Source organism: Pipistrellus hanaki (assembly GCF_964339955.1).
Source record: "Pipistrellus hanaki genome assembly, chromosome: 5".
Taxonomy (NCBI): domain Eukaryota; kingdom Metazoa; phylum Chordata; class Mammalia; order Chiroptera; family Vespertilionidae; genus Pipistrellus; species Pipistrellus hanaki.
The window spans coordinates 48,144,708-48,167,777 of NC_140507.1; the positions used below are offsets into that span (position 1 = coordinate 48,144,708).

Sequence of the window (23,070 nt, forward strand, 5' to 3'; positions counted from 1 at the left end):
GATATAGAGCTACATTATTATTTCCCAATGAAGTGAGAATTAGTTTTCTGAAGAATACTTGATTCCTAAGGAAGCCAAACTTGTCACTTGTGTTGTAGAAAACATACAAAGATGGATGAATCATATTTGAATGAGGAAATTTGAAATTCAGGCTCAAATTCTGCTGTCCTTTTTAGTTAAGAATTTGGTTGCAATGAACTATTGATTTGTCTTTTTCAGCATGCTTCAGATTTGGAATTATTTTTTTATCATTTGCAGAAGACATCCAATTTCTAAGTTCTTTCTTGAAATGTATTAGAAGTACACTTTGATAACCTATCAATTTAAATTAGATTAATGGAAAAGATGCATATCTTTCTTAAGCTCTTTGACAGTAGCAGAGCACGTATAAAGAATAATATTTTAGCCTGACCAGCTAGGTAGTTGAGCGTAGACCTATGAATAAGGAGGTCCCAGTTCACTTCCCTGTCAGGGCACATGCCCAGGCTTCGGGCTTGATCCCCAGTGTGGGGCATGCAGAAGGCAGCTGATCAATGATTCTCTCTCATCATTGATGTTTCTCTCTCAAATCAATAAAAAAGTATATTTTAATATATATATATAATTTAATGCTTCATCTTCAACTTGTCTTAGCAAATTTGTTTTTTGTGTGACTGGAAATGGAAGTAAAAAGTCATAGGGAGCCCTGGCTGGTTTGGCTCAGTAGATAGAGAGTTGGCCTGTGGACCGAAGGGTCCCGGGTTCAATTCTGGCCAGGGGCACATTCCTGGGTTGGGGGCTCGATCCCCAGTGGGGGACGTGCTAGAGGAAGCTGATCAATGATTCTCATCATTGATGTTTCTCTCTTTCTTTCCTTTTCCCTTCCTCTCTGAAATCAATAAAGAAATGCATTTAAAAAAAAGTCACAAGCAGACTTGAAACATAGAAACACACAGTTTATGACTTGTCATACAGAGAAAGGGCTGTCACCATTTTCCCACTGGAGCTTCCACTGCTGCTATCCAGGGGGCTGTCGTCAAGAAGCCTGAAGCTCATGGAGCCAGGGCAGCCTAAGGTAAGGGAAGAAACTGCTCCGAAAATCACCGTGGCTCACCCCAACAGAGGGCTATTCTGTGCCCACAACTATGCCGCTGCAGGCATAAATGGCTTTCGAGAGCAGGTGCTCTGCATCTGCACATTGGCGATCCAGGCTGCTTCAATCTGTGGCTCCAGAATTTTTAAAGAGGCTCCCTCCCTGCTCACTGCAGCTAGACAAGAACCAGCTGCAGGATCTCAAGTGGGCTCTCCTCTGCTGGAGCCCAGAAGTGCCTCTGGCCCCTGGGCCAGGACTAGTCCCAGAGCCCTGGCCTGGTTTCCAGGGACTGAGAAGAGCCATCTTCCATGTGCCCAGTGTAAGAGAGTGAGAATGTTGGAGCATGCTTCCAGAGAGGCCGTGGACTGTACCCCAGATAGAGTTATCAGTGCTGACACCAGGCCAGGCCTTGAGGTACGGTCTCATGGCCCCTTCCCAGCACGTAGGCCTTCTTTCAAGGGCAGAGCAGGACTGACTCCATTTTGTATTATGTCTTCCATCTTGTATAAAATGTATCAATCACCCAAACCACCCTTAAATCAGCCAATAGAAATACAGAGGGAAGTAACCAGCATAACTGGACCCTGGCCCTCACCCCACCAATCAGAACCAGCCAACTCAGTGGACAGAGCATCACCCCACCACCCAACCCAAAAAGCCTATAAAAAGACCGCACTTTCAGAGCTCGGGGCTCTTTCCATTCTGCCGCTGCGTCAGAGGCAGGGAGACCAGACTCGAAATTGGATAAAGGCTCTTCTGTTGTTTTTTTTTTGCATCGGACTCGGCTCCCTGGTGGTCCTTGGGGATCTTAAAATCTGGGCATAACACCCAGAAGAGTGAAGAACCAGGTACTGGTAAGCACTTGTGAATTCGACCCCCTCAGCAGTGGTTCCTGAGCCCTCTCAGTTCTCCATGCACTCACTGAATGTTTTTCTGATGAGAGGGACCTTAGCTTTCATCACTTTCTTGAATGGGAGCCTGCTGTGTCAAGTAAAAATTCTAATGAGCTTTTGATTTAATTTTTTTTTCAAAAATAGGTATAGATTTATATTGAAAAGGAAAGATTTGAAATCCAGGAATAGCTTAGAGAAGTTGACTTCTAGGGTAGATTCCCAGACTTTTCCGGGGTCTTCAAACTACGGCCCGTGGGCCACATGCGGCCCGCAGAGGAGTCTGATCCGGCCCGCCAGGTTTTTTGGTCAGTGAGCGCAGCCGAAGTGTTACAGTAGGAATTAGTAGTTCATATAGTCCGGCCCCCAGCTCTCTGAGGGACCGTGATCTGGCCCCCACTTTAAAAAGTTTGAGAACCCCTGCTAGATCTTTGTGTTGACCTCGTTATTCATAATTATCTTGCCCCACAGTGCCTAAATGATTTCAACTACACACTGTATCACAACTGTTCTAAGTTTTGGTAACAGGCACTTTTCAAACATTTTATTTATTATATTTTTTTTGTTTTTACATTAAAAAACAATCAAATACTTTACTATAAATATTTCAAAAACATTATTACTGGTGAAAGAGATTTTATTTATTTATTTATTTATTTATAAATAAATAAAATCTCTTTCACCTCCCTCCCCAGAGTTATGTGTCCATTGGTTGTACTTATATGCATGCATAAAAGTCCTTCGGTTGATCTATTATCTCCCCCAGATCTTCCTCCCCTCCCCGCTGTAATTTGACAGACTACTTGTTGATATACTGTCTCTATATCTATCTTTTGGTTCATCAGTTTATAATGTTCTTTATTATCCACAAATGAGTGAGATCATGTGGTGTTTCTCTTTCATTGATTGGCTTATTTCACTCAGCATGATGTTCTCCAATTCCATCCAGGTTGCTGCAAATGCTGAGAATTCCTTCTTTTTTATGGCAGCATAGTATTCCATTGTGTAGATGTACCATAGTTTTTGGATCCAATCATCTGCCGACGGGCACCTAGGCTGTTTCCAAATTCTGGCTATTGTAGATTGTGCTGCTATGAACATAGGGGTGCATATATCCTTTCTGATTGGTGTTTCTATCAATAGTTTCTTGGGATATATTCCTAGAAGTGGGATTACTGGGTCAAATGGGAGTTCCATTTTCAGTTTTTTGAGGAAACTCCACACTGTTATCCTCAGTGGTTGCACCAGTCTGCATTCCCACCAGCAGTGCACGAGGGTTCCTTTTTCTCCGCAACCTCGCCAACACTTGTCGTTTGTTGATTTGTTGATGTTGGCCATTCTGACAGGGGTGAGATGGTACCGCATTGTTGTTTTGATTTGCATCTCTCGGATAATTAGTGACTTTGAGCATGTTTTCATGTGTCTTTTGGCCTTCCTTCTGTCTTCTTTTGAAAATGTTCTATTTAGGTCCATTGCCCATTTTTTAATTGGATTATTCATCTTCCTTTTATTTAGTTGTATAAGCTGTTTGTAGATGTTGGAGATTAAACCTTTATCAGTGGTATCATTTGCAAATATGTTCTCCCACACAGTGGGCTTTCTTGTTGTTTTGTTGATGGTTTCTTTTGCTGTAAAAAAAGCTTTTTATTTTGATGTAGTCCCATTTGTTTATTTTCCCTTTAGCTTCCATTGCCCTAGGGGTCATATCAGCGAAGAAGTTCTTTAGGCATATGTCTGAGATTTTGCTGCCTGTGGATGCTTCTAGTATTTTTATGGTTTCTCGGCTGATGATTAAGTCCTGTATCCATTTTGAGTTTATTTTTGTGAATGGTGTAAGTTGGTGATCTAGTTTCATTCTTTTGCATGTGTCTGTCCAATTTTCCCAACACCATTTATTGAAGAAACTGTCTTGACTCCATTGTATATTTGTGCCTCCTTTGTCAAATATTAATTGAGCATAGTGATTTGGGTTGATATCTGGGTTCTCGATTCGATTCCATTGATCTATACGTCTGTTCTTGTGCCAGTACCAGGCTGTTAATATAGTTTGAAGTCTGGTATTGAGATCCCTCCTACTTTACTCTTCTTTCTCAGGATTGCTGTGGCTATTCGGGGTCTTTTATTGTTCCAAATGAACTTTTGGAGAATTCTTTCTAGGTCGGTGAAATATGTCGTTGGCATTTTAATGGGGAGTGCATTGAACCTATAGATTGCTTTAGGAAGTATGGACATTTTGATGATGTTGATTCTACCAATCCATGAACATGGTATGTTCTTCCATCTCCTTACATCTTCCTCTATCTCTTTTTTCAGTGTCGTGTAGTTTTCCGCATATAGGTCCTTTACTTCCTTAGTTAAATTTATTCCTAGGTGTCTTAATTTTTTTTGGTGCGGTGGTAAATGGAATTGCTTTTTTAGTCTCTGTTTCTGCAGTTTCACTGTTGGTGTATAGAAATGCCATGGATTTCTTGGCATTAATTTTGTATCCTGCTACATTGCCAAATTCATTTATTAAATCAATTAGTTTTTTAATGGAGTCTTTTGGGTTTTTTGTGTACAATATCATGTCATCTGCAAATAAGGATGACTTTACTTCTTCTTTTCCAATTTGGATGCCTTTTATTTCCTCCTCTTGTCTAATTGCAATGGCTAGTACTTCCAGTACTATGTCAAACAGGAGTGGCGAGAGTGGGCATCCCTGTCTTGTTCCTGTTCTTAGAGGGAATGGTTTTAGTTTTTGCCCATTGAGTATAATGGCTGTGGGTTTATCATATATCGCTTTTATTATGTTGAGGTATGATCCTTGTACTCCCACCTTGTTAAGAGTTTTTATCAGAAAAGGGTGTTGGATTTTATCGAATGCTTTTTCTGCATCAATTGATATGACTATCTGATTTTTATCTTTCAATTTGTTTATGTGATGTATCACGTTTATTGATTTGCGGATATTGTACCATCCTTGCATTCCTGGAATAAATCCTACTTGGTCGTGGTGTATGATCTTTGTGATGATCTTCTGGAGTCGATTTGCTAGAATTTTGTTGAGGATTTTGGCATCTATGTTCATGAGGGATATTGGCCTGTAATTCTCTTTCATTGAGTTGTCTTTATCTGGTTTTGGTATTAGGGTGATGCTGGCTTCATAGAAGGAGTTTGGAAGTGTTCCTTCCTCTTGGATTTTTTGGAATAGTCTGAGGAGGATAGTTTTTAGTTCTTCCTTGAATGTTTGGTAAAACTCTTCTGTGAAGCCATCTGGCCCTGGGCTTTTGTTTGCTGGAAGCTTTTTGATGACTGTTTCAATTTCTTCCCAAGTCACTGGTTTATTGAGATTTTTAGATTCTTCCTGATCGAGTTTTGGAAGTTTGTATTTTTCTAGGAATATGTCCATTTCCTCCAGGTTGTTCAGTTTGTTGGAGTAGAGTTGTTCATAGTATTTTGTAACAATCCGTTGTATTTCGGTGGGGTCTGTTGTTATTTCACCTCTTTCATTTCTGATTTTTTTTTATTTGGGTCCTCTCTCTTTGTTTCTTGGTTAGCCTGGCTAGAGGTCCATCTATCTTGTTTATCCTTTCAAAGAACCAGCTCTTGGTTTTGTTGATCTTATGTATTGTTTCTTTGGTCTCTATGTCGTTTATCTGTGCTCTGATTTTTGTTATTTCCTTCCTTCTGCTTACACTGGGCTTTTCTTGTTGCTCTTTTTCTAACTCTTTGAGTTGTAGAGTTAGATCATTTGTTACCCTTTTTCCTAGTTTTTTTGCAATAAGCTTGTAAGGATATGAACTTCCCTCTCAAAACTGCTTTTGCTGTGTCCCATAGATTTTGGATTGTTGTGTTTTCATTGTCATTTGTTTCCAGGATGTTTTTAATTTCTTCCTTGATTTCTCTGGTAACCCAGTCCTTGTTTAATAGCATGCTGTTTAGTCTCCATGTGTTTGATTTCTTTGGATTATTTTTATTGTAGTTAATTTCCAGTTTTATGCCATTATGGTCTGAGAAGATGCTTGATATGATTTCTATCTTCTTGAATTTGAAGAGACTTTGCCTATGTCCCAAAATGTGGTCTATCTTTGAGAATGTCCCAAGTGCATTTGAGAAGAATGTCTATTCTGTGGCTTTGGGGTGGAATGTTCTGAAGATGTCAATTAATTCCATCTGGTCGAGTGAGTCATTTAGGACTGATATTTCTTTGCTGATTTTTTGTTTAGATGATTTGTCAAAGGGTGACAGTGGGGTATTAAAATCTCCTACTATGATTGTATTGCTATCAATATTAATCTTTCCCTTAATGTCCTCCAGCAGTTTTTTTTTTTTTTAATGTATTTGGGTGCTCCCATATTGGGTGCATATATATTTACCAGGGTTATTTCTTCTTGTTTGATTGCTCCCTTTAGTATTATGAAGTGGCCTTCATTATCTCTTGTTATGTCCTTCACTCTGAGATCTAATTTGTCAGATATAAGTATTGCTACCCCAGCTTTCTTTTCATTTCCATTTGCCTGGAAAACCTTTTTCCATCCCTTCACCCTCAGTCTGTGTGCATCTTTTTTTCTGAGGTGGGTTTCTTGTAGACAACAGATGTATGGGTCTTGTTTTCTTATCCAATCTGTTACCCTATGTCTTTTGATTGGAACATTTAAACCATTTACATTTAATGTTATAAATGATATGTACTCATTTGACGCCATTTTTATTCTATACCCCTGTGTTCCTTCTTCGCTTCCTATTTCTTTATTTTTACAGTAGACCCTTTAGCATTTCTTGCATTGCTGGTTTGGTGGAGATAAATTCCTTTAGTCTTTTTTTGTCTGTGAAGTTCCTGATTTTCCCTTCAATTTTGATTGATAGTCTTGCTGGGTATAGGATTCTTGGATTCAGACCGTTTCTTTGCATGACTTTGTATATTTCATCCCATTCCCTTCTGGCCTGATAAGTTTCTGTTGAGAAATCAGTTGTTAGTCTGATGGGAGTTCCTTTATATGTAACTTTCTGTCTCTCTCTGGCTACTTTTAAGATTCTTACTTTGTCATTGGTGTTTGCCAATTTAATTATAATATGTCTTGGCGTCGGTCTTCAGGGATCCATTTTGCTTGGGACTCTGCGAGCATCTTGGATTTGTGTGGGTTTTTTCTTCTCTATCTCAGGAAAGTTTTCTGTCATTATTTCTTGAAATACGTTTTCCATGTCTACCGCAGTTTTCTTTCCTTCTGGAACCCCTATTATTCGAATATTGTTTTGTTTTGCATTGTCCCAAAGCACCCGTAAGCTCTCCTGCTTTTTAATTTTTTTTTCTAGAAGCTGCTCTAATTGGGTATTTTTTCCATCTTGTCTTCTAGCTCACTGATGCGATCCTCTGCTTCTTCTAGTCTGCTCTTGATGCTTTCTATTGAGTTCTTCATAGTAGCGATGTCATTTTTCATTTCATCTTGAGTCATCTTCATTTCCTCTTGGGTTTTTTTCATTTCCTCTTGGGTCTTACTCATATTGTCAAATTTGTCTTCCATTCTTTTTAGCCATCTTAAGATCGTTACTCTGAATTCTTGCTCTGGTACGTTGCTTGCCTCTAATTCGTTTACTTCCTTTTCTGGTGATGCCTGCTTTCCTTTCATTTGTGGGCTGTTTCTTTGTCTCCCCATGGTCTCTCTTCAGGATGTCTCTCTCCTGTGTTGATTTATGTCTCCTTCCTGTGGGTGATTGAAAAACTCCCTTGAATCCACGCGTTTGCACCAATTGGGGTGTCTCAGCTGCTCGATGGTCTCTGCGGTGGTTTTTCCAGGCCTCCTGTTCCAGTCTTACCAGCGTAAGGAGATCAGGCTCACAAGCTGGGAACTGTGGCGAAACAGGGACAAGTCGCCATCTTCAGGAAGTTTCTGAAATGGAACACACTACTCCACTCAATATGTCTGGCATCTTAGATTGCTGATTTCCACATGGAGATATACAGAGCTCCTGCAAATATATCAATCAACTCAGTTCTTTCTGCTTATTCTGGGAAGTCCTGTGTATAATCTTGCTTTTGACACTGTAGATACTTTGATAGGCCAGGCCGTGGTATTTTGTGGAAGAGCCACACTCCAGGGGCCAAAGAGACACAGTTTGTCAACCACTGCTCTGGTGCACTCTCCAGCCTGATCCTACTTTTCAAACATTTTAAAAAAAAATCACAATTGCTCTGAATAGGTTAAAGACTGTCAGTCATTCACAGTATAGTGTGAATCAGTTCACTCAGAATGATTTCTTCCTAACAGTGGTCAGAACTTGGAGCCCCTGAAGGATAGGTGTTCTAATGAGGAAAGAGGTTAAGTTGGGAGGAGGAGTAAGTAAATTTAGATCATGGGACATCTTTAAAATTCAGAGAAAATGTTAGATTCTGAGATGCTGCCTAATGCTTGAAATTAATAAAATGATTATTCAATAAAAAGTCCACAGTTCAGGCATTCCTTGAGCACTATTATTGTTGTGGTAGCTGCTGGGGTTCCAATAGTTATCACAGTGGCTACTCTGTGCCAGATAATGTGTCAGCACTGCTTGGCACTTTATTGCTACTGTGCTTATAGCTCTTACCTGTTTTTTTTTAAGAAACAACAACCAAAAAAACTCCACCAGCTAAAAGTGACTTGAGAAATAGGAAACTTCACCTCACATTAAAAAAAAAAAAGGAGGTTAAGTTACAGGATTAGTTAATTTAGCATGGAAGGAGCTCATTAAGGACATAGACTCCTTCCATGCTTTCGTGTTCTATCATGAGTTTGGTAGCTGGTGGCAAGTTGGCTAAAGCAGCTCTAGGCATCGCATATTCGAGGAAAAAGGAAATTGCATCATCTTGTGCCCCTTTTTAAGAGTGAATAAAACCTTCCTAGAAATTCCTTAGAAGCTTTTCTTCTCTTATATCAATAATTAGAATTGTTCACATATCCTCCCTACAGCTATCAATTGGCAAGTATAAAGAGGTCATAGTGACTGGTTTATATTAGTTATATACTAGTCAGACATTGGGGATGGGAAAAGGCCTGACCTCCCCTTAAGGACATGCCCCCTAGAAGAAAGAGAGCAATCAGGATTCCCTTAGCAGGAAAGAAGTTGGGCAATGGCCACTGAGTCGGCAACCAAAGGGACTGTCAGGGCAACCTTCGGAGGAAGAAACTCACCTACTCATCTTCCCCTGGGTATGAGGTCAAAAAGGTTAAGTTACCCAGGTTTGCCACCTATGATGTGATGGAAGTGGGATTCAAAGTGGTTGTTCACAATAACTGGGAATATGGCCCGAGAAGAGGGCCCATCTGAAATATACCTTTTCCAAACTCACAGCCTTGTCTCTTTGGAAGTTGCCTTAATCCTGTCATTGAGTTTACCTACAAAGCCTTAAAGAAGTGTTATTATAGAGTACAGGGAAGGAATTGGGAAGTAATTCTGTACAAGGTTATATATAATGATTCCTCTCATTAACCTTTATTTTTTCTTCTCACTCCCTCACTGTAAGTTAATATACTTGTAATATTATGGCAAAAACAATGTAAAGGGATTTTTATATAGGATTTTCTAGAAATCATGTTTGCAATTTATTTATTTATTTATTCATTCATTTTAATCCTCACTTGAGGATATGTTTGAGAAAGAGAGAGAGGAAGAGGTAGAAGGAGAGGGAGAGGGAGATTGGGTCTGTGATCTCCACAAGATAAAATAATTAGCTTTTCATTACAAAAAATTTCATGATCGTAGAGATAATAGTTATAGTAAGGAAAATAAACAGAAATTTACAGGCCCTTAAACCTTCCAGAGCTAACGAATTTTTGTTGCTCCAGGCTTGAAATATGTTATTGAACTACAATAGATTTGAATTTCTTCTAAATTCTTAAATTTGGGAGAAGAATCTATTCTTATTTTACTATTGGAAAGGGAAGGAGGAATATAAATCCATTCAAACTATTCCTGGAAGTGTCAGAATGGTCTGAAGGTTCCTGTATTTGCTGTGCTCCCTCTGAAAGGTACAAAGATAAGAGGATTGCTGGTGAATGACTGCTGCATTTCATCCAGAGACCTGAGTGCTCTCACTGCTTATTCCCTTAGGGGGTCATGTTCCTCTGCTTAAAAGAATATTGCCTGCTCTATGAGCTAATGATTTGTTTGGAGGATGTGAGTCTCAGAGGTGAAGATAACTGCACAGTTTTTATAATGTATCTTTCAAATCTTTGATCTGCTTTTTTCTGAATACATGGGACCACTCTGTAGCAAGATTAAAGAGGCCTTTTCCAACTAGAAAGGCCACATTTGAAAACCTAAAAGCTGCTCAGACTTCCAAATAATATTTCTGCATTTTGTCAACCTCATACTTGGCGTTGTCCTGCATGGTAATCAGAATGCAAAGTTGGATCATAGGGTTGTTTTTCTCATATTTTCCAACGAGGTGGGAACTATAAATCTTATTTTTAAAAGTGGTTAGTGCAAACTAGTTTATGGCTAAGACATACATACTCATTTTGAAAATATTTACTTGCTAGCAAGCAGGTGTTAGACATGTACCTTCTTTCCTATGGAATGCCAAGAATCAGAACCTGTTTCCAGGAGACTCATATTCTCAATGGGAAGATAAGGCAATTAAAGAAATGGCCAGGATAGTATGCAAAAATATGACAAATGAAAAGCGTTTGGGATTAATGAATGAGATTCAATGTGGGAACAGAGGGAAAAGATAACATTCAAGTGAGAGGGGAATCAGGGAAGACTCTAGCATTTGAGAAGGGCCTTATAGGATCAGTGAGATTTTCCTGGGGAGCATAAGGGCTGGAAGTGAGGTGTCTGGGAGGAGGTGGGTAGCTGGGGAGGGAGGTGTCAGAAAAGGTTGAGAAGATTGTACTTAATTTATAGGCAGTAGGGAGACAATGAAGGTTTTTAAGCAGAGCAAAGATAGGAGAATAAGCATTGTGGTTAAGGAAATATTTTGGAAACATTTTGAAGTAGACTTTAAAGTGTACTTTGAGCTAAAATATTTTTTGTAAATAAGCAATTGTGTTGATAATGTCATACAGATTTTATTTCTAAATAGAACTGCCCCTAAAAATGGTAAACATCCTAATAGCATGAGAATGAACTTATTTATATTTGAATCTGAATGATGATTATTTCTCACTTTTATAATGATGTCACTCATCCATGCATAGATTTCTAATCTTGATCAAATAAATCAGTAAGGGGGTGTACTTTCTTAGCATTCTGGAGAATTTAATCATCTCTAACATATGAATAGCTGAGGTTTTACTCTCCAAATAATAATTTCAAATTTTATTCTATTGCCAAGTCCTTTAGAACACAACACATTCTTACAAAATATATAGAGATAAAATATAAAAAAATAGAAAAATAGCTTTATAGAGTAAAGAAAATTAAAATAAGGTTTTAAAAAAGCCAAAAGCAGGATTATAGCAATTAGATACATGGCTCTGATCAGAAGCTGGTTTTGAGTATTTTTTTTTTCATGATTATCATGTGATGGCTAAAGTCCATCCAAGGTAAACTTAAAAACATGAGTGACTCAACTTACTCTCTACCAAACCTTTTATCAGAGCAAGTATTCCACTAGATGGATCTCCTGGGAAGGAAGAGTGAGAAATGAAAGGGGAGATAACTCCAAACTACAGAACAAATTCCCAATATATGACAAGACAACATTTAGAAATAAGCAAAATATAATCAAAAGTGGTTATCAATAATTATCAATAGTAAACATACATATTTTGGGAGCACTTGAGCACATTGAAATTCAACAAGCCTTCTGTTTTTAAAGACTTCCTCTTTTTTTTTTTTTCTTACTGTGCATAAATTTGAAATGAGACCATTCTTACTTTATAACTAGGGGACAGATGTTGGTAATTGGTATTTTGCTAATATAGAGTCAACAAAATTCATTTGTGCCCAAATTTACTGTTTATTCCATGGAGGAAATAAATACCAAGAGAGATTATTGTTTTATCTAAACAAGGGGGGAAAAAAGAGTTCAAAGGTGAAGATGCTTCTTCACATTACAAAATTTTGCCAAATGATTCCACTTGAGTTATCCCAAAATATTTAAAACATGTTACTTTAAAAAGTTTGACTTGCAAACAATCATGTAACCCAAGGTCTGTCACAGGCAATACTGTTTAAAAACAAAAAACCCACCCTAATCTAAAATTCTTAACTGAGGACTAAAGCCTACTTGACAGGCAAAACTGACCTCCCCTACCAAGTTATTTGTTTTAATGGACTATTTTGACTAATTGTTACTAGCAAACATACATAGGGAAAAAGTGGCATTGAGCGAAATCACTACCAAATATTGTTGAAGTTAATATTCAAACTTGAATTGATAAAAAATAGGAAAATTCGCTACCATCAGAACAGTAAGAGTCTAATATTAATCAGCATCTATATATACTTGTTCTTGTCAATAAGGCACAACACTGAAAAGTTTTTAAAAAACAAACTTATTTCAGTCTTCACAACTGATCACCACTTACTGTTGAATTTTAAAGATCACTGATATAAAACACACACACACACACACACACACACAGATTGAGGATGGTCATTTATCAAGTTGAAGGCATCATTCCCATTATTTTATGCTTTCCTTAAAATTGAACATACAAGATAGTGCAAAAGTACATACAATATTCACATAAGGAACAAGTAAAATTGCCCATATAATTAAAAACACCAATGATGGAGTAAACCTTTACAAATGAAAAAGACTTAGTCATTAAGAATGATGCAAAATCTAGTGTTTAAAAACAGCAACAACACACACACACACACACACACACACACACACACACACACACAAATGGCTTACCAGTAACTGGATCAAATGCAATATTACTTCTAGTTTCCTTCCATGAGAGCAGAGTGTTAAGGCTGGAGAGATCTGCAGCTTCTATATAACTGCTAATTGTCATCATCATCTGATGAGCTTTTGCTATTCCGTAATGAACTTTGGTTTCATCCATCAGAGGCACATTTGTTAGCTCTGCTGTAGTGTCAAAAGCTTGCTGAAAGTATTCAGAAGCTTTGTTGTAGTGTCCCTAAAAATATAAGAGAAATAATTTCCCCCTAATTTTCAGTTTACCATTTCACATGTCTTCCCACCTTGACAAGTATCACACTGTTTTTTCAACAGTTAGAGCAGTTCATCTTCAAGAAAAAAGTGATGGCAAGCAGGGTCTCTGTTACAAAAAGGTTTTCTTTAAACATCGGGATTACTAACTGAATAATTCTTGAAGTTAATTCACTAAGAAAGCTATATCTATCAATTATAAATAAGTTCATCCTCATGCTATTAGGATGTTTACAATTTTTAGGGGCAGTTGTTCTATATAGAAATAAAATCTGTATGAAATGTAAGTTTTTTGGATAAAAAATGTTCAAATATTAGCATTTTTATATGGTTTAACGTAATATATGATAGCAAAAAGAAGTTTAGGAAAGAATAAATCAATTCACATTGATATGGATGGTATTTTCCTACTTGTAGTATTGGATTTACCTAATGGAATATTTTTAACTAGCTGTAGCTATCAGACACAGTGCAAGATAATTTCTAGCCAAGCTGTTAAGCAATCATCTGTGAAGATAGATGTGTCTGTTGACTTAGTGTTTAGTCTTATTCTCCCACATGCACATGCCATTCTTGGGTGTAATTTAAAAAAAAAAGATCTTGGTAGGACTAGTACAACCTAAATGATCATTTAAATGTCCATCTCTTCTCCAAGTTCTCGGCAACATTTTAAATTACAAAAATTAAAGGTCTTTGTCGTTGTTCTTTTTTGTTGTTGTTGTCATACTCATCTCTCCTCCTAAAATGAATAATTTTCCCCTAACTTTTATGAAGTATCAGAGCCAGTGCCAAGTACTTCACATATAGTATGTCATTAGCTTTCATAAGACATCCTATGAGAAAATCTTATTTTACAAATTATGAAATTGAGTCTCAGAGAAAAGACTATCTTCTGCTGCCCCAAGTCTTCTGAAAATCCTCATTAAAAACTCTTCCTCGGACTGGTGCAACCACTGTGGAGAACAGTGTGGAGTTTCCTCAAAAAACTGAAAATGGAACTCCCATTTGACCCAGTAATCCCGCTTCTAGGAATATATCCCAAGAAACTACAATAGAAACACCAATCAGAAAGGATATATGCACCCCTAAGTTCATAGCAGCACAATCTACAATAGCCAGAATTTGGAAACAGCCTAGGTGCCCGTCAGCAGATGATTGGATCCAAAAACTATGGTACATCTACACAATGGAATACTATGCTGCCATAAAAAGAAGGAATTCTCATCATTTGCAGCAACCTGGATGGAATTGGAGAACATCATGCTGAGTGAAATAAGCCAATCAATGAAAGAGAAACACCACATGACCTCACTCATTTGTGGATAATAAAGAACATTATAAACTGATGAACCAAAAGATAGATATAGAGACAGTATATCAACAAGTAGACTGTCAAATTACAGCGGGGAGGGGAGGAAGATCTGGGGGAGATAATATCAATAGATCAACCGAAGGACTTTTATACATGCATATAAGTACATCCAATGGACACAAAACTCTGGGGAGGGAGGGGATGTGTGGGAGGGAGGGAGGGGGGCAAAAAAAAAAAAAAAGATCAACTCTATTTCTACCATTTCAATGAAGAATCCAAAAATGAAATTAAGGAAACAACTTAATTTACAACAGCATCAAAAAGAATTAAATACTAAGGAATAAATGTAACCAAGAAACTGTAAAATGTTCACCCAAAATTATTGAAAGAAATTTCTAAAAATCTAAGTAAATTTTTAAGATGGAAAAACATCTCAAAAAGAAGCAAAAAATCTCAATTCTCATAGATTGAAAACTTTAATAGTGTTAAGATGATTTAAAGATTCATCATAGCTGAAACCGGTTTGGCTCAGTGGATAGAGCATCGGTCTGCGGACTGAAAGGTCCCAGGTTCGATTCCAGTCAAGGGCATGTACCTTTGTTGTGGGCACATTCCCGGTAGGGGGTGTGCAGGAGACAGCTGACCGATGTCATCGATGTTTCTAACTCTCTAGCCCTCTCCCTTCCTCTCTGTAAAAAATCAATAAAATATATATTTAAAAAAAATAGTAAACACTTAAAGTACTTAACACTAAATAGCTATGAACTAAATACTGAAAGAAAAAAAATTATATCTGCATAATTTGGTACAGGAAAATTGGATTTGACAGAAATTGGACACAACAGAAAAAATTTCAATGATTGAAATTATCAGTAAAATTGGAGATAGAAAAGTTTATGATGGATCAAACCTGTGTTATACATGAAGAAATTATTTCACACACAATAATTTTAAGGAAAACTAAAAAGTTCAGAAGTGGTTTCAAGTGTACTGTTTATAAAATTGATTAAGGAATTAAACTAGCTTGATGGAAAAACAAAAAACAAAAACAAAAACAAAACAAAACAAAAAAACTCTTCCTCGGAGAAAGGTATTTTTAGAATTGAGCTATATTTATAAAAGCTCTAGGCAACAAGATTTCCTTTTTTTACTGACATAACAGTTTGGGCTCCATTCTCCTCTCTCCTTCCCTGCCCTACCCTCACCTTACTTTCTATCACACATACACAAAAATTTACATGCATTCTCTTTTGAAAGAAAACCCTTATGAGAGAATGCTTTGTTATGGATTTATGAGTCATTCTCTCACAATGTTTTATGAAGGAATTAGAAATAAAACCACCACAGTAATAGCTTTATACTGCACACCAGTTCAGGCGAAGTGCACACTCAACTCTGTGTACCTCTGTGTAACTAGAGTTCAGAGAGCAGTCAAATGGACTGAATAAAGAAGTTGCTGGCAAGGTGAGGAGAGGGAGGAATAAGGCTTCTGTGAGTTATGAGCAGCACATATAACATTCTGTTACATGCCCACAAGGACAGTGTAGGTGAACCATTTATCCAAATGGTTCATTCCAATTATATAAATTTGCCAATTTAAACAGAATCCTTCTATATTATATAAATAATTTTTGTTTGCTGAGATGAGCAAGTTTTTCTCTTATTTCAAAGTATAAAACATAGAATAATAGAATTTATATGAGAATAAGATTACTTAATTAGGAAACAAAACCATCAGATATGTATATGCCAATTAATAAATTAGATGATTGAGAAACAACACAAATATTGAACATGAAAATAAAATTCATTAAAATTATAGATTGTCCTGCTAGACATCAAAGATATATGATAAAATATATTAAAATATATGACTAGACTACATTTTTATATTTTTAATGTGTTTTTGTTTGTTTTGTTTTTAATTTCATAGAGAGGAAGGGAAGGGAGTGAGAGATATAAACATGCATGTCCACTACTGGGAATCAAGCCCACAACCTGGGCATGTGGCCTATTCAGGAATCAAACCATGATCTCCTGGTTCATAGGTTGACGCTCATCCACAGAGCAACACTGGCCAGGTCAAATATTTTTCTTTTTAAAAAGAGAAGTATAAATATCTAATTACTGTTCTAGTTATAATTCTGAGCTTTAGGCTATTTATTGTTTTAGGTGGGAGGCTCAGTTAGGAAAATTAGGGACCATAAATAATTAACATATATTTGAATTTCCCGAAATTTTTTGGTATATTATTTCATTTATGTTAAAACAAACTCATTCATTCATCCACTTATTCATTAACCATTTACTATATGCCAGCCCCATGCCAGACATTGGGAATTCAGCAATGAAACAAGTTTATGATTGGGAGGTAAGCTAACTATCAGTGTGTTTACGTACCTAAAACTTTTATTAGATTTTATTTAACAAGTGCTTTTTCTCCCTTATAAATAGAAACATTAAAATGAGGTAATTATTATTATTATTTAAATTTTTGCAAGTATTACATATGTGCCCTTCTCTCCCCCATTGACTCTCTCTAGGTAGCCTCTACCCCTCAGGTCTTCACCACCCTTGAGGTAATTATTCTTCCCTTAAATAGTACCTAGCATTCAATTTTTAGACACAGAACTGCCATAAAACTGGCATTAATGTAATGCCTCTAGTTTAAAACACTCTTAATAAAATACCACATTAATTCTCAAATGGAAGTGCTTTTATACATACCTTTTTGCAATGAGACTCCATTAAGGTATATTAGATTTCCAGAATTTTAATTCTTTAAGAGTTTAATATCCAAATTTAATCTCTTCTCTAAAGGTTCTGTCTAATCTTGATAGTTCACTTCTATTATCAGTTAATCTCTATCCTATTATAAAATTCAGAAGATTCTAGTAGTTAATCCTGGTAATTTTAATTATGAGTTTGAGAATATATAAATGAATTTATGCATTTCATGAATGCATATTACTAGATGAGAACTTCATTTAATGTTATATCACTGATAAGCATTTAGTGGACAGCTTCAGGACAAGGTCTTGATGACATCATAGGCCTTAAAACAAAGCTTGTGTTATTACACCATAAACATAGAATTTTCAAGCATGATTCTGATTCTTACTAGATTTTTTTTTGGGTGTATAAAATGTTACTCCATCTCAAGCTCAGAATAAATGGGCATTTTCTCAGAAATAAGGAAGAATAATTTCTTATACATTTTCCCTACTATTTTAGTGTTGGAACTACCATTGTTTTAATTATTCATTCTCTGATCTTATTAGGGAATGAGAAATCTCATTAAGTTATTTTCTTTAAAACATTCTCATTTGACCACTTTGTATTAATTATATGTTTTCAATGAACAGTCAGTCCAGAAAAAGATAATCTGGGGAGGACAGGATTGGTGGCCACTTTCAGGACTATGTAGTAAAAGAATTATTTTACTACATAAAAGAGAATTTATCTAAGATAAAGGATATTTTTAAGATATGTTAATTTTAATTATAATAACACTTATACCAGTGAGAGAAAACTCCAACATTTTTTTCAAACATAGTTTTGTACTGAAATTGTGGCCTCATAATAATATTATTTCTTAGACATTATTATTAGAATACATTACATGAATATATGAAACCAGAAAGGGTCTCATCATATGATGAGGGCCTTAAGAGGTAGACTGACAAGTACCATTAGATTTGGTTTTAAAGATTCAGTACAAGTTTCCAAACTGCCAAAATATTGTACAAGAATAAAATAGAAGTTTAGGATTTCAAAAGTGAGAAAAGACTACTCTTCAGTTATATAAAATTGGTTACAAGTTTATTGATTGTTTCAACAAACTAATTTTTTAGCTCACCAACTCTGAGCCAGGTTCTCTGCTAGACATCAGAATAAAATAATAAACAAGGTAGATACACTCTTTGTTCTCATTAAGCTTCCATTCTAGCCAGATTAAACAACAATAGCAATGATAAAATGTCACAAATAAGAAAACTATAAGATAACTGTTGCATGGAAAATTAACATTAAAGTGTGACCTGCATTTCACTAGTAGTGGCCTATTGAGTGAGATACTTTTATTTTAGACTTTTTCCCCCTCATCTTTATCTCTTCTTTCCCATAATCAATCTGTGGCTAGAATTACACATTTCCTTCAGAACTGTTCTTGGGACTGTCCTGTCTTCTCCTGAGGACCTAGCAGGGACATCCCTGCTGGATTAGTAAAACGAGAATTTGGAGCAAGAGCCACTAATGCCGTGTCAGTTGATGAGAGCCAATTAATATAATGAAGTTCCTTAAAAGAGACAGTTCTCTTTCTAGTCACTGCCCTGTGCGTCATCTAAGCCCCGCAGTCCTGGGGTCATTCTGCACAATGTATGGGGAAAGTGAAGATACAATGAGAATAGAATTTTAAATCTACTTTCCCCTCCCATAAGTGAGAAACACATATACTCACTTTTTCATTGTAGATGTCACCAAGCATTGTACTTGCTTTCACCACATCTAGCTTTTGAAAATTGTTTCTTGCCAGGTTCACAAATTTCTTCAGGTATATAATTGCTTCTACCATATCTCCTTGGCTAGAATAAATAAAACAGAAAGCTATTGGAGTATCAATTCACTTAATGTCACAGCGAAGAGAAGATCTTGTGTGTATTTTGCTTTAGAAAGTGCAAGGTGGTTACCAGGATAATGAAATTTAAAGTGAAAATATCAAATTAAAAATACATGGCTTGATTTTGTGGGAATATATAGTAAGTTACAATGCAAACCTTGTAACCTTCATGCACTGCTGGTGGAAATGTAAACTGCTGCAGTTGTGTTGAAAAAGAGCTGGTCAATTCCTCAGAAACTTTGACATAGAGTTATCACATGACCCACCTATCCTACTCCTACATATATACCCAAGAGAAATGAAAATATGTCCATACAACAGTTTGTACATGAATGTTCAAAACAACATTGTTCTTCATAGCCAAGAAGTGGAAACAATCCAAATGTCTATGAATAGATAAACAAAATGTCTTATATCTGTACAATGGGATATTATTTAGCCTCATTCTTATAAGAAGGAAGTATTGGTACATGCTATTATATGGATAAACCTTGAAAACACACCAAATTAAAGAAGCCAGTCACAAATAGCCACATATTATATAATTCCATTTACATGAAATATGCAGTAGGCAAATCCATAGGGACAGAGAGTGGGTTAGTGATAACCAGAAGCTGGGAGAGGGGCAAGGGGGTGGCTGCTAAAGGGTATAGGGCTTCTTTTCAGGGCGGTGAAAACGATCTCACATTTAACTCTGTAAATATACTGAAAGTGACTGAACTGTAGACTTTAAAAGGCAAATTGGATGGTATATGAATTATAACTCAATAAAGTTTTCCCTCCAATAAAACCTTTTAAAAGTTTATGAAAGGTGAATGGTAGTTTGTTTTTTGTTAGCATCCCTCGACAGTGAAATCTCAGGCATCCCAGAAGTTACCTACACAGGTGTTACAGACCTGTAAAATGCTCAGAAAGACATCGTTTCTAGCAGAGTGCTTGGTATTCAGTACACCAGCCATTCACATATTTTTGACTGAAGCAATGGTAGGAAGTGTGAGATGGGAAACATTTATGCAGTAGACATGAAAGTCAAGCTTCCAGGTAAATTGTGAGACTGGGGTTGGATGTTTGAAGTTCATGACTGTAAACTCCTGTCTTCTGGATATTCCAGTCATATAAAGAAACCCAGAATGCTACTTTCTGGGGAATACAGTTCCTGCTTTAAAGAGTTTCCCTGTCAATTTGGAGAGATACATATATAAATTCGTGCAAGGGATTAACTGTGATGGGTACTATGAACTGTGTACAGTGCTTTGAAACTTGGAGCATATTCCCTTCAATATCCTCATCATAAGAACACATCTAGAGCTTATAGTGCTAATTCGACCTTAAAAGGCAGCCAAAGGATTTGGAGCCGACTCCGGAGAATATCACGGTGAACGCAAAGCACCTATATAAATTTGAAAAATTGTCATATGTTTAAATTTTGAAACAGATCACATGTGTAGGCTCCTTGCTCTGCTCCCAGGCCTCTTCCTCCTGTGCCTTTACTCAGGTCTTAACACTCAGGCTTGGAATCCCTGCTGTTAACATCCCATCTCCCTCCAAATGGTCTCCCTCTCCACTGTCCAGAACGTTCAGCTGATCTGTTTTCTCATATTTTTATCTTCCTTGGTATCTTACTGACATTAGAGTCTCTACCCACCCAAAGTTGACTCTTTCCAGAGTTCTAAGACTGTCCTTCCCCCTCCACTAAATGCTTACTATGGGCAGTTTCACATACTGCTATGGTGTGCTCTAACTCCTGTATGCACATGTGGCAAATCTGTATTTATACCCCTCATTTTCCCCCTGTACTGTATTTCCAACTGTCCAGATTTACTAAGCATGCAAAGGAAGAGAATTTCCTCCAAGTGTTTAACTTTAAAATTGTCAACTAGTGATGAAGCTGATGGCATCCTGGAATCCCTCTTTAAAAAACATCTTCATAATGTAGGTTTATTATACAGCATTTATAAGTAATTTAATCAATTATGTCCCCCAAATAGAGTAAGCCCTAGAGTTTATTATGTGTGACTTTTTTCTAAATGTGACTCTAAATCCTTTGTCGTTTGCAAATATCAAACCCATCTCTCAAACAAAGATACACATCTATAGGGGATGTTCAAAAGAATATGCCACAAACATTTCAAAGGTATGCATTTTATTATTATTATTTTTATTTTTATAAATCTTCATTGTTGAAAGAATTACATACGTCCCCCTTTTTTAAAACAGGTGGTGGCAGGATTAGAGGTATCAACTTGCATAACCTCCCAAGATTTGACGAGGACCACATTCATGTTCATAGATAAGTTTTAGTATGTTTATAAAAATCAGGTAAATTGTTTTAAAGTTGCAAAGTGCAATGGTGCAATTAGAAAGATCTAGCCATGAATCCCAAGTTTGGCTTTTTAATTGAATAGCTTTAAACACATCTTTCTCAGCTCCAATTTTCTCATTTTTATAGTGACCACAGAGTGTTGTGAGACGAAAAATTACATGTATGCATAGCCTGGCACAGAGAGATTCATTAAATGACAGCTATTATTACTACCTCTCAGTGAAGTAAAAAGTTATCATACCCACAGTTCTCTGCTTGATAGAATCTAACACCAGTTGAGAAAAAAAGTCAAATTAGCTAAACATTACTTTTAGAAAATCTTTCATTATGTAATGATTTGAGGGAACACTTTGCAAGGCAAATAAAGTCCTACTCTCTATTTTCTAAAGGACATGCATCAAAGAACTAACACTTTTTGTTTACTTGAGTATCAGGCACTATCAAATGCATTATTTTTTCCTTTCTTACTGGTAAGAGAATGGATTACATATCAGAAATAAAATGAAATTTTACATTCCCAAAGTTAATATTGCCTTTTATGATTCAGTTCTCACCTTCTCATAACAAATTTATGGTTATCTTCTTCTACAATTAGGCATGGCTCAATTCTCCAGAAAAAAAATTATGAATTGTTATGAGTATTATTTCAAATGCAGACATGAATTAAAATAACAAAAAAAGGTACACTCATTGCTTTAATTTTAATATTTGCTTCATGGAAAAACAAAAACAATACTGAGATAACTCAAGATTATAAAAATATAAATAAATAAATAAATAAATAAATAAACTAAGAATTTTGAGCAAACTCATAAATTTCTAGAACTAAAAATGTTTTATCAAATTGATGTTAACTCTCCAAGCTCTTTCTTAGATAGTATTATGCAAGAAAAAAAAATGATGACATAAGAAAAAAATAGAGACTTCTTTGCATATCACTTTAAAACCTCAGGGAAAAAAATATTAGTTTTTATTTAGCTAAAATGGACTCACTGAAGCTTATTTACGCTATGTTCCTAAAAGCTGATATAGTTTTGATGGAAGTATATTTTGAACTAAGTTTGGCCTACTGAGGATTGTTAAATCATAACATATACAATCAAACAAACAAAAAAGCACAAGTTCAGTGAATAAAGAAATACAAAATAGTATAAATAAAACTATTGCTGGGTGAGTTGAGTTGTTTTCCTCCCAAAGGAGCAACAGATCTCCAAAGCACCGAAAAGTATCTGGAACTTGCTCTAACAAATAATGCTACAGAAATAGCCTTCCCATTATAAATTATATGCTCCACTCAGTGAATGCACAGTTCTATAGCCAGCAAAGCTGTTAATATAGCATCTGAAATATAAACATTATATGTTGCTTAAAGGATTTATAAATTTAAAAGTTAGCCTTAGACTTAGAAGACAGTCTTCCTTTAGAAGAGAAAGGAAAAAAAAACACACACACACACACACATTTTTTTCCCCCCCTCACAGAAATGCTAGGGATTCCTTGAATGAGTTCAAGGACAAGGTTAAAATGTTAGACAAATATTAATTCCAGTTTTCTATATGCAGTGCACAGGTGCAACTTGAGCAGCATATTATATGGTATAATCATTAAATCCATTCAACCAGACCTTAGAGAGTTAAAAACATATATTCTGAGGAACAGGACTCCTCGGTCCAAAGGATGAGAATGAAACAGTGCAGAATATTTGTGTATCAAGGTGATGCCAGTTTCCAGCTGGGAAAACGGGACTGTTAACACCCACATCCCCTGAC

At 36.2% G+C, this 23,070-nt stretch overlaps 1 protein-coding gene across 1 annotated transcript in view; it reads right to left on the bottom strand.

Moving 5' to 3' along the window:
* TTC29 (tetratricopeptide repeat domain 29) overlaps positions 1–23,070 on the bottom strand; it is a 540,856-nt gene that overhangs the window by 41,046 nt on the left and 476,740 nt on the right. The window contains exons 13-14 of the mRNA XM_084883709.1: positions 18,820–18,943; positions 12,788–13,016 (exon numbers count right to left, since the gene is read on the bottom strand). Of these exons, the coding sequence (XP_084739835.1) occupies positions 12,788–13,016; positions 18,820–18,943 (353 nt within the window). The remainder of the gene's footprint in view (positions 1–12,787; positions 13,017–18,819; positions 18,944–23,070) is intronic.